Genomic DNA, 13,125 nt, shown 5'->3' with positions numbered 1-13,125 from the left:
CTCCCCCAACTGAGGTGGACAAAGACACATTGGAGACATTGCTCACCTTGAAAGAGAGCTGCGTTCTGGATGATGAGGAGCTTCAGTTGAGCACTGGCTGCCTGCAAGCCTGACTCCATGTTCTGGCGGGCCGCAACCTGGTAGCGCTCCTCCATCCTCTTGGAGCAGCAGGTCAGGCCCTTGGGCTGGCACACCTGCAGGTCTGCACCTGTCCAGCAGGGGGCAGGAGAGGCAGTCAGAACCATAGAACTAAGGTGAGTAAACAAACCAATTGGCCGCTGCCATTTCAATCCCTCTAGAGATCCTCTTTACCTGATGGGTAAGGCTACCAAGAGAGCAAGTGAACAAATGGCACCTTTTTACACAGGTAATTCAGCTGGCGTCACCTGGACAGGTGCACTACCACACTCTGAGGACTGTATATGTCAGCCCACCCGAAATTAAAACCCTGAAATTAGCCCTTTATCATTTCAATGCATATCATTTAATTACATAATATTTGCTATTTTAATGAATGGGAGATATAACACTTCCCCACTACTTGAGTGGTGTGAGATTATTTGAGCTTTTTTCAACTATGTTCAGAATCTCTCAGTTGAAAGAGGAGTCGGACACACAAACAAACCTCTGCATCTGAAGGTTGTTTATACAAAAGAGACATAATTGGATTCCTTGGGCTCTTTTGAAAGGTGGAAATGTAAGTCATTGAAAGAGAAATTGGAGTGACAAGGATGTTTCATTGGACGGTGTACACGTATGCCTGGACCAAAGAGGAGCTGCCCTGAAGAAATGACTTTAATTTGAAAAATGGAGAGAACAAATGAAAGGGAAAATAAATATAATGGTCAGACTTTGCTTCTGTCAACTGTCGGATACTCTCTGTGAACTGGATAGAAAAGTAAGATCAAAATAAATATTGTGGGGTGCAATGAAAAACAGTATTTGAAAACACTATTTCCCAAAAAAATATGTATTTAACATTCACATGTGACAACAAAACACGACAAAAAGGACAGAATTATACAAGTAAGGTGCAAAAAAACATTATTGGTGATGTATGGCACGATAGAAAATAAAAGCATACACATCTGGTGTAATTCTCATGGTTTGAGGTGGTGTTGCACCTCTAAGAAAGTTGATATGTTGTATATTTCAGATTCAGTTCATATTTCATCTGTCAAAACACTTGCAACAGAAAAATAGGTCCATTGAAAAATGCACTGCCTGCAAACAAGACATCAATTTTCCAACTGATTCCCATATCGCTCCCAAAAAATGGTTCACAGACAGAGACAAACAAGGCACAACCATACGATGTTAAAATACAAAAGGGAACCCTACAGAGACACCCCTCCTCCCTCTCTTTCTCTGTCTGGTACCACTATGTGCAAGTTGGAAAAAAACAGAATAGTAATCTGGAGAGGTGGGATGGGAGCTTGTCTTATTGATCAACCAGAGAGGCATACGTGACACTAGACTGATTGATAGCATGGTAAACAAACATCAGGAGAGTCCCTGAACTCCAGCTCCATCTTACAGGAGAGGAGAGGAGGAGAGGGAGGGAGGGGGGAGGAGAGGGCAGGATGAATGTAGAGGGTAGAGAGAGGGGGGGGGGGGGAGGAGAGGGCAGGATGAATGTAGAGGGTAGAGAGAGGGGGGGGGGGGGAGAGAGACAGGAGGAGACAGTAAGATAGCGGGAGAGATAAGGGGATGTATTTGTTGCACACGAGTAGACATGAAATCACATCAGCCTGTTGGGGCACATAGCAAAACGGTTACTGAAGTGAATAGCAGTATAACAAACGGAGAAAGAGCTGAAGGAGTAATAAAAAGCAGAAACAAACACTTCAAGGCAATAGACACGGGGGGGAAGCAGGAGTCAGGTGGTTTACTGAGAAGAACCACCATGAAAGCAGTCAAACATGCACGCTCGGGGAGGCTGGTGTCAATGAGCCCGTCCTCTGATTCCTACCTCCACCAGCCTCCCCTGACATGCACGCTCGGGGAGGCTGGGGTCACTGGGATGCATGGAACGGAATGAGGAATGGCACCAAACACGTGTGTATGACACCGTTCCTCATTCCGTTCCATGCATTACAATGAGCCCGTCCTCTGATTCCTACCTCCACCAGCCTCCCCTGATGCCTGCTAACTCCATGGCAGGACCAGAGTCAGGCTCTTGAGATTTGATCAAAGTGAATCTTCAATATATTGGTCCCACAGACCCTTTTGTATGCATGCTGACAAGCCTAATATCTTAAATCAATACCTACAAAGGACTCCTGACAGATAAGATCGAGTTAATTTCAGCCTGCAGGGGCAAAATTATTAAGCTGTCAATACCACCCTAGGAGAGGTGAGCGCATGTGGGGGAGATAGAGAGAGAGGGAGAGAGACGAGAGGATTTAGCAATTATCTTCAGCAAAACAGACAGTTTCATCTGCTCGTCTGCAGTTTTGCAGATGATGAATGTGTTTCATTACAGAAGTTCAGAGCAGTGAGGAATACAAGTGAGGGACTGCAGGGAAATGATTCCCCATTGAGATGCACAAACAAAAATATTACGCATTCTAAATAAAGCCCTCTCGCTGACAGACAACCCGCTTGGGACCAAAATCCGCCTTCTCTCCTTTCCACTCCTTGTTCTCCTCCTCCTCTTCCATCTCTTTATTCTCTCATTCTTTGTCATCACACCCAGCTATGATCTGTGCTCGTTTCCCTCTGTCTGTGGCACCGCTGACTACAGCTACGCTCCTGACGGGCACACAGGAAGCCTTCATATCAGCCTGCACATCCTTCTCCCTCTGTCATGATAGTCGCATAACAGACACAAATAGACACACAACAACAAATGCAGAAATACGAACATTTCACATTATCCTCCTATCATCCTAATGTAACATTTCACATTATCACACCTTTGCTACATTCCTGTTCTGATCGATACACCATAATGGTCAAATGATTTAACAAGCAAAAACAATGGCTCTTTCATCTCTGCTCTCTAACTCTTCGACCCCCCCCACCCCCCCCGGTTGTCCAGCAGCCTCCCCCCTCCCCCTCCCCCCTCCCCCTCCCCCCTCTGCGTCCCCAGGCCACTGCACTGTGTCTGTCTCAGAGTGGAGCTGAAGATGACAGCTCCAGTAGGGCCCCAGCGAGGGCTGTGTACACAGCACAGTCCCACTCTCTTCATCTTTAACAAGCTCTGAGGCTCCTCGCCGGGGGACTGGGAAAGAGCGCAGAAATGTGTCTCTGTTTCTCTGCGCCAATTAGAAAGCGATCAGTATGCAAGTTTAATGGAGGAGCGCGGAGGAGAGAGTAAAAAACAGCCCGTGTTAAGATATAGAATATGTTAAAAGGCTTTTATTAATGGTATAAATTATAAATCAACAACTTCTGTTGAGCTGGAGCTGTGGAGAACCCAGGGCGAAATGAGGCGCTGACACTTTACAGAAACAATGTGCATGAATAAAATAAAAATAAAAGACAATTTGCCACCAACTTAACATCATTAGTAAATGGGGATTTCACTATTAAAAGCGGCTCCAGTGCTTGCTGTGAGGGCTACTCTCTCCCTCTCTTTTGATGCAGAAGCAGTGATCTCGTGGCCTATCAGGAAGGACAAAGCCTTATGACAGCACATGGCCCTCATCACCTCTTTGTTTACACCTCCACCGCTTCATTCTCAGAACCCAAAGAACAAAGGAAGGCATCCCCATTCTAGAATCTAACCACAATGAGCTGTGGTACGGCTGTGGTACTCCCTCTGGAGGAGCAGACACACAGCCTGTGAGTCAGGGGAGGCTGGCGGAGGTAGAAATCGGAGGACGGGCTCATTGTAATGCATGGAACGGAATGAGGAACGGCATCAAACACTCCCCTGCTGTGAATGTCTAATTAGACAGAAGGGTCCATCTTGCAGTGGGTCAGATTAATGTCGCCAATTAGTTGTGCCCTGTCTCAGTTGAAAGGAAGGAATGTGGGCATTGTTGTATCTCGTTTGCATCATAAACACTTCCTCTAACGACTCCATGCCTGGTCACTGTTCCCTTTTCTCCAGGATCCCAGGACAGCATGTCGCCATGCCGACCTGACCCCACCACTAATTACTAAGGGGTCAGTGTCCATCAGGCTATTGTTGGTGTCACACACACACACACACACACACACACACACACACACACACACACACACACACAATATCAAACATGGAGCCATTTTGTTTCTTCTCCAACAACTTATTTTACAACAACAACCACCAGTAACCGACCCACCGCCCTGCAGGACAACCACCAGTAACCCACCGCCCTGCAGAATAACCACCAGTAACCCACCCACCGCCCTGCAGAACAGGGCTGCTCTTCCATTCAGTGAGAGTGATTGTCTTCCCAAAAACCAGGTCAGCTCCCTGTAGGATAGACGACAGTCCCCCCAAAACTGGTCAACCATTTACAAGCACTCTCCTGCTGTCACAAAATGTACGACCGTCACTACTTAAAGTCTTATATACCCTGGGGTGTCATAGTCTTATATACCCTGGGGTGAGTCTATGACATTACAGAGGTGTCCCTTGTGACCAGACACCATAACATGTTACCATTAGATTTTGACAGCCAGCTTTCGGTTTTGCTTTCAGGCAATAGCCCCCCAACCATGCCTGAGATGAGAACACTACTCCCTGAACAATATGTTCATCTTTTGCTCTTCTCCTCTCCTGTATTGGTGAGAACTGCAGTGCCTTTAAATAAATACTGGGAAGAAGAAAAAAAAGAGAATTTTTGGTCTTGTGCCCCCTGGCACCACATGCAGCATTATTAGAATTCAGAGCTGTCTTCCCCCGGCTGTCTCTGTATCAGCCTCTTCCTCTCCTGATACACCCCCAGACAGTTACCTCTGTAACAGGACACACACACACACACACCCACACACACACCCACACACACACCCACACACACACCCACACACACACACCCACACACACACCCACCCACACACACCTTCTAAACCCCTAAATTGAATTACCACTTCTCATCCTTAGCACTGAGGTCCTCCATCAAATCTGTCAATAGCGTCATCCCTGTCCTCTGACCATCCTCCCTGGCCCAGACACACTGGCAGAACTAGGATGATTACTCACTCTAAACCCAGGAGATCAGTGAGTAAATACATTTAATCCCAGGTTCACCACCTGGATTATTGTGAAGAGGAGGAGTGAGGGGAATAAAGGGTGAACATAAACGAGAGAAAACCTAAAAAGTAAATCTAAATCTTCAGTAAATCTCTGAAACAGAAGAGACTGCTGTGTAAATCAAAGACCCCCCATGGAGAGGGCACAGGCGGGCACAGGCAGGACTGCCAGGCACAATCAGGACCGGGTGACACCTGCAATACAGGCCCATAACCATTTACAGGTTACATAACAGCTTTTCACATTGATTTGCAGCTCCAGACAAGTACAGGCACTGAGGACAGGGTTGCCCAGGGTTGTTGGGAGGTTATCGTCAGACTGTACAACATCATCCCATCGCCAACGTTGTATCTCCTTTGTATTAAGCATTCTTACTTCGCCTGATAGCAAAGAAAATGAATTCAGTGGAGGGAATGTTGATTTGTTTTTATACGTTGGCTGTGCACTTAGCATTGTTTGCTGCTCCGCTGTTGTATTTCTGCTGGGAGAGTGAATCACTAGCCAGGGAGAGAGCGAGGGAAAACAATTAACCTGAAGCACTTCTCTACTCTGACATGACACTAAAACACCCAATTAACATTTTGAGGCTGGCTGAGATTCAGCCGCATGAGAGGAGTATCAATTTACATACTGAGAGGAATGCAAGCAACAGGCTCCGCCTGTGCACCAATTACACCGTCCAAAATGCAGTCCTCTGCAGAGCAACATGGTGGGCTTCTAATGACGGTTCTCCTGCCTTAGGACGCCTATCACTTTAGTTCCATTGTTTTCATAAATAAGTGCTTTGATTTTACAAGCATACTCAGATAACCTGCTATCATAGCTACATCAAAGTCACTATGACAATACAAGTGCTTGGTTAAACATTTCACCTGATAGTCAACTCTGATACATCTTCTTCCTTCTCTTCAGTGGGGTTAATTTGGCAGTGCAAAAAACAACTGAAAAAGTAATCACTCTCATTTAGGCCCATGTAGGGCAGAGGAGAGTGCTCCTCCTGCTGGTCAGATCAATGCCTCTCCCCTCAGCTGCTGAGTTTCCATCACAGCTCAAACTCTGTGGATAACAGAGAGAGGACATGTCCTAAAATGTAGATGAATAGATTGTAACAGGTTGAATTGGGCTGCTGTTCGGGTTTGTGCAGACCTGTTTGAAATATAATTGGGCCGAATGCTGCTTGCTAACTGAGTTAACAGGTTCCCGAGGCTTATGCACCTGTGCTTCACCCTTTAAAAGCGATGTGGCCTCTAGAACCAGAGAGAGAGCAGATCAAGGACAGGTGTCAAGCTGAGGCGCTGCACTCCAACCATGCAAGCAGCTGTGGCTCCCTGGGTAATGATGGTAGGATGCTGCCTATAGATTCATTAATTGGCTGATTGATGAGAGGCTGAAACACCAACAAAAAAAAGTGGCAAAAGAATGATTGAGAAATGTTGAAAATGCTGAGCCACGGGGCTTGAAAACAAATATGTGGGCTGGACGTGGTAGTAGGTGTAACAGTCAACTCTCACTGCCATTGTTAAAAGTGCTTGCAGTCTTGGAATGGGGAAAAAGACTATGAAGTCCTCTGGAGATTATTAGGGAGCTTTGCAGGAGATGTTATGTTTTGAGGGCATAACAGACTCTGCAATCCCTGATGATATGGAAAAAGAGTGCTCTGTATAGTCAAAGGGACAGCTCTCCATCAATTCTACTTCTGCTAGTCTTATTCACTGGGGGGGATGTGGTGAGCTCAAACTACAGTAAGTGCAACGGATAGTTATCCCAGATATAGCCTATGAGATTCCCGAACAGAGCATTATTGTCGCTGTTTACCATCGCAGGCTTCTAAAGCGCTATCCCGCCGAGTGTCTATTGTTAGTCCATTATGCATGAGTTAGATTGAAATCAGAAGATCTGAGTGCATCTTACATGCCTTTAGGGAGGAGAGGGAACGCCACGACATTCTATACACGAGGCAACATCACAGGTCCCTACACAACAAGGGTAACTCATGCATGTTCAGTTTTGCAACTTAATACCCCACTAAGTTAAGTCATTACTTTGAAATAGGTTTAATTCACGTATATACAACACAAATCTTTGAATGCGTAAAGCAAACCACAGTGACCCATGCGTAAGGAGTATAGTTAAGAAAGCCTGGCTCATAGTTACCTGAAACGGCGGTTTCGGGGGCCCATTTCGACCCCGGGTGTAGAGCCTGAAATGACGCACGCACCTCGTGGCAGCTGGGCACAGGTACCTGTCCGCCGGGTATGGAGACCGGTAGGCACAGGGCGCACAGAAAGAGCGCACCCGACAGCGAAACGCCGGTCATGGCATACGATCAAAACTTAGCCAAACCAGGCAGTAGATAAATGTGAAACTAGTCACTACAGTTCGCGTAAAAGGCGAGTGCCAAGTTAGTACATAGCCAATGTCAAAGCCTGACGGCACATTCGTAAGGTTGGGTTGAATACTGCAGCTCCGATAAGCATCCTTCTACTCTCCCACTCAAAAAGGGCACCGCAGACGCGAAACGGCATGTCCTCTTGGGTAGTAAGGTATTCTCCTCTCACACATCTCACTCCTCTCCGATATTCAAGTTCTAGTCAACATGAAACACATAGGGAGCCCTTTATTTCCCTACCGCTCGGTTATGCAGTGGAGCGGGACCTCAATGCTGATAAACTTACAAAAATCCCACTCACTTGCACCACTGACTATCAGCTGGCTCCGTGAGACGCATGTCCTGAATCAACTGCGCGTTATCGCTCTCCAGAGCGCGCGCCACAATACAGAGCTGTGCGCACTTGCAAAGCGATATCATACAGCAGACAATATGCGCACAAGCTGTTTAAACTGATACAACTGAAAGCACTTATCTGCGGCCTGCGATGTCTTGTGAGACAAACATGACAAATTGTGCCTTTATACCCCCAATCATTTGCCTGATTAAGCTATCCACAACGAACACAGATTCCAAATGTGAAAACTTAAACAGAAAGATGAGTGACGAGATCAAATAAAACTGTCATGATCAGTGAATGGAAAAGGGGCTACAGCACATTGATTTAATTAAGAAAATTGCCTACTTTATTGCTGAAAAAGAAATGATCAGCTATAACGTACTCATGTACTCTAGAAGACCGAGAAGTTGGCTATAGGAAATGTAATAATGTAGAATATTGATAACACTTACCATCATGGTTGCCTTGTTTAAAGGGTTTATGCGTTGGGCACATAATGAGCATTGGTTGATGCATTGACACATAAAACATGACTAACAATGCAGCCACAGCTCCGTCTGCCAAGCACAAAATGAATCATATAACATCACAATTCAAACCAATTAGTTATGATTGTTTATAAAGATTTATGAGTAATCTACAAACGAATAATTCACAGTCAATAAACTATTATAAAGGCAGTCAATGTAAAGTGTTCCCAAATTATTGCATAAAGACCCATAGACATGCACCTGCTGCCATCTGGTGTTCAAGCCATTTAACAGACACACAAACCTGAGCCTGAACCTTAACTATTCATAAGCTATGATTTTACATTGGAAAAGGAAAAGAAAAAGACAGAAAAATCACTTTGACGTACTTTAATTTCAGCATATGTGTTCATCATTTTTTTGTACAGAGAGGGAACCAAACAGCACAAAAGTATCTTGCTGCTTACAACATCTGGCGGATTACAGATGGATACCGTGCAATTTTTTTAGATTTTGGCCATCATTAAAATTGCGATGTCATCCACCCGAAAACAGCAAGACAAACAGCAAGTTAAATGTTGCTTGCCAAACAACTGCCTCCCCACCCACATACATAGCTGGATGACTGAGACCAATCCCACAATAACAGCTGCTCTTGTCTGCTGTGTACTAAAGCTTAGGCTTGATTGTGTAGCTTTGAACAAGGGAATAGAATATCAAATATTATGCGCAAACTAAACAAAAAGGACATTCTGGGTACTCAGTCGGTTGAGTTTTTGAGGTACAGAGAGTTTTGCATGGATTTGCACAGCAGGAATTTCCAGAAGCTGAAAGCAAACCTGCAAAACTCACTGTAAACTCATTACATACGATGATGACCTTGTCCAATTAAGGTGATACCGTAGGCTCAAGAGAGGGTGACCGGCAATACTTGAAGTGCACACACTGCAGTAGATCCATGAGTACTACCTGCACTGTGAGCACTTTGGAACTGCCAGGACAACACACCACAGAATTAAGAAGACACCACACCAACATGCATTTACACAGATTACAGATTAAAACATAGACAAGGTCTCAGATAAATACAATTCAAATTAAATCCATTGTATACAATGAGTGTAACAGTAGTAAGGATATGTAATGTTATATACAACGAAATAAAATTAAGGGTCAGAAATAAACAAGTAGGAAAACATCACTATGATCAAACAGATCTTCAGAGTTGAGAGTACCAGTCCTCCAGCCAGAAGGAGCAACTAGGGCAGAGTTGAGAGTACCAGTCCTCCAGCCAGAAGGAGCAACTAGGGCAGTAGATACTAGACTATTTCACTGACTACACTAGATGCACCTTAGCTGGAGAACCTTCATGGGAGACATGCTTAATCAAATATATTTTGGTGTGGAGAGTTGAATGGTGTCCATATTTTCCAGGATATAGATGTACTTGGTATCTGAAGGTCACCTTAGATAAAGATAAGAACAGAAACAAAATAACTTCTAAAAGCCATGTGAACATACATTTTGGTGGCACTTTGTAGTACTGTTTCCACTGAGTAATTACTGGGTTATAGTGTAGTAAAAATGTGTGCTTTCTGGTACTTCAAAGAGTTTGACACATTTGGATACTAACTGGTATCAAATGGTGGCTGGTGGTGCTCTTTATTTATAGCAAATCCCAAAGAAAGGAACCAGTAATGCATAGGTATATAATGTTTCTGTCAATTGAAATTAACAACAACTACCATAAACTAAAGTGTAATCTAGGATTCTATGGAAAATCTAACAAATAAATATCCTTGCAATACTGAAAGTCAACCAAATTGAGATTAATTGCTTCAGCTCTAAAAACATGTTATCTATTAAGACTTTACTTCTGTTATTTCATTAAACATAGACAAACAATGTGAGAAGAACCAAACAAGCGCTGTGATTTGTTCTCCAGAATCAGCCTAACCTATGCATGGGAGGGGGAAGGCAGGCGCCATGAGAGATTCAAACTGAGATGAATTTTAGGTATGGGTTTGCGCTTGACTTTTTACGCACTCGAGTTTTTTGGTTGACATTATCCAATCAGGGAAAATATCAATTAAATGCATTAACTCCATATGATTAATAAATAACGGGATTTTATCTCGGCGGTGAGTTTTTCTCAATAGTTTTACCAAAAATAACATGCTGGCTTCTGAGCTTTCCAACATATTAATGTGGCGCGGAATCTACAGTGTAGTCATTGCTACGTCAACACAATCGCTACTGAAAGACAACAGAAGGCTCAACAAACCATTTAAACTATTAGTGTATGCAGTTACAGCGACATTCCTGCACATATTCACTACGGAATTAGCAGTAGCAATCAGTGGCTAACGTATCCGCTCCCATTTGGGTACTTGTGATACATTATTGCGCGCTGGAACTCAAGGTGAGGTGTTGATTGTTAAAGCGATGAGCTTCCATCTGTCTCTTTACTCATGAATACATGGAAAATACTTTACAAAACATGATTGAGCAATCTCCAAACGGTGGGCTAAGCTAGTGTGCCCACACAAAGCATGACCATCGTGCGCAACAGTCATGATTTGAAACTTTTATTGAATCGATTGAATGACTCAAAGAAGAACGGTTTTTCTGATTAATAAATTAAGTTGAGAAAAAGTGAATAATCTTGTTTTCGTATTACCTTAAAGTTGTTTGGAATCTGAACTGGTCGTAGAGGTTTACGAAAGAGGCGCGAACGCATCGTCATGTGATGGGCCTTTCTCCGCTCCTGACGAACCCTCCAACTTAAAGGCATGGGAACCACATCCGCTGTTAGGCACAATTGCATAATTAAGCCAAGCCGTTTTTCTTATTTTCTTAATTGAAGTTCAATTAAAAGTAGGCTACAATTAAGCAAAACAAACCCACTTGTTTTGTAAAACAGCAATTTTGCGCCAAGTAGGGTATGGCCTAATCTTGTTTTATATGGAATATCTTTAAAGCAATGTTATGTCGTTTTGAGTAGCTGTATATGTAGGAATTGCTTTATATGCAGAATCGATTATTTTCATTCTGAAATAGTAAACACATTGGTCAAACAGCCTTCAAAATATCAAAACGAAAGAATACCAAACTTCAAACAAAGACAATGAGAAACCCCTGATTAAATTGTACCTAAATGTTAAGAGAAATAGCTTACTTGAGACATTTGGATCAAATAAAATATCTATACGTTTTCTTTGTCTAAGTCCTCTAATGAAGATTTACTGAGTAAATTGGAAAGATGAGACTCACAGACACAGCCTACCTCGTTTAGCAGCCTTCGAATTGTTGAGGTGGAATAGGCAGCCTATTTCAAACAGGGGCAACAAGACTTCTATCCACAAGCGAGTGGTTTCAGAAGTATAACGTACCTTGCTACGCAGATGTTGTTGTATGTTCAGCCTTTCTCGCTATCCTGAAGTGACAACAAAAAGGTTTGTCATGCATGAAATTGTATGAGCATCTTTTTTGTTGTTTTTTCCCCATGTGGGGGTGGGGAGATGAGTGTAGACGACGCATTATCTTGTAGTTATGTTTCCTCTTAACCCCAATGTTGATACGTAGGCCTAGACATTGTATTGTTTGTATTTAACTACGCCATTTTAAACATAAACCCTGAAAATGAAATACATGCTCTACTTCAAATTTCTAGGTATTATTTCATTGTCCATCCCGCTTTGCCCTTCATTAAATCCCGTGGTCAAAGAGCCCAGAAGGCTTGTGACCTGTAACCCCTGTAAACCCTACCCCCACATCTCACACCAAACCGGTCCAAAGAAGCGCAATTATCAGCGGCCTCAAAGACCCGACTTCCCTCAACATTCCCGCGTGTTTTTGAATAACAACTTTGAGTTATACAACTTTGTGGAAAGTGCAACCTTTCCCTTATGATAAGTTAGTGGCCATTTGTCTTTTTAAACATACTTAAATCATTTCACTGATCATTTCACATCTCGAATGTTGTATTTTACCTCCAACAAGGGGGCCTGTAAGAGATTGAACTTTAACCCACTTTCAATGTTAAAGACGCCAGAGACTGATCACTCTTTTTGCATACATAGCCTGCAGCCATCTGCCGTTCAAGATCGATTCACTGAGATAAATACATTTAACGAATTTCGTTTTTGTTTTTCCTTTCAGTAAATTGACATTTTGCCCCCTCTATAATTGTTAAAATGTTGTTGTATCTGTTGATTTTCTCCCCAAGTATACTATGAAACTATATGAACTATGAAATGGTATCTTAGATGAATTGATCCACGAGAAACCATACATATTTTGTAATTACGTATTAATCCTTTAAACGTATTAATTATTTTTTTGAGAATTCAGTTGTTAGTTTCTGAAAAGCAAATGAAACACAGCCTGGAAAATAAGTATACTTGACATTATTTCATTGCCTACTACTTATTTGTATTTTTGTATGCTGCATTGTCATGGAAACAAGCCTAAGAATTTTACTCCCTGCACTTGTGTCTGAGATAAATTAATAAACTTGAAACTTGAAACTTGAAACTTGTTTGTGAAAAAACAGAAAGGAATAGAAAATACATTAAAACGAAATTGGGCTTTAGAATAATTAATCATTTTAAATTATTCTGCAGAATACGTGAAACTTGCATTCTCGTATCACGTGATCAACAAATGAGTTAAAAATGACTGAGGTTGAGATTAAAAAAACTCCCCTGAACCAAAACCACTGAGTAGACACAACATT

At 42.9% G+C, this 13,125-nt stretch overlaps 2 protein-coding genes across 2 annotated transcripts in view; both read right to left on the bottom strand.

Moving 5' to 3' along the window:
- gpc3 (glypican 3) overlaps positions 1 to 7,505 on the bottom strand; it is a gene marked incomplete at both ends in the record, with an annotated part of 81,563 nt that extends 74,058 nt beyond the window's left edge. The window contains 2 exons of the mRNA XM_083686847.1: positions 47 to 208; positions 7,343 to 7,505. Of these exons, the coding sequence (XP_083542973.1) occupies positions 47 to 208; positions 7,343 to 7,505 (325 nt within the window). The remainder of the gene's footprint in view (positions 1 to 46; positions 209 to 7,342) is intronic.
- LOC310816463 (exosome complex component RRP40-like) overlaps positions 1 to 13,125 on the bottom strand; it is a 136,974-nt gene that overhangs the window by 93,645 nt on the left and 30,204 nt on the right. The gene's annotated exons all lie outside the window — the stretch shown is intronic.

This window comes from Argentina silus, assembly GCF_951799395.1.
Source record: "Argentina silus genome assembly, chromosome: 15".
Lineage (NCBI taxonomy): Eukaryota > Metazoa > Chordata > Actinopteri > Argentiniformes > Argentinidae > Argentina > Argentina silus.
This window is presented reverse-complemented; position numbering and strand designations above follow the sequence as displayed.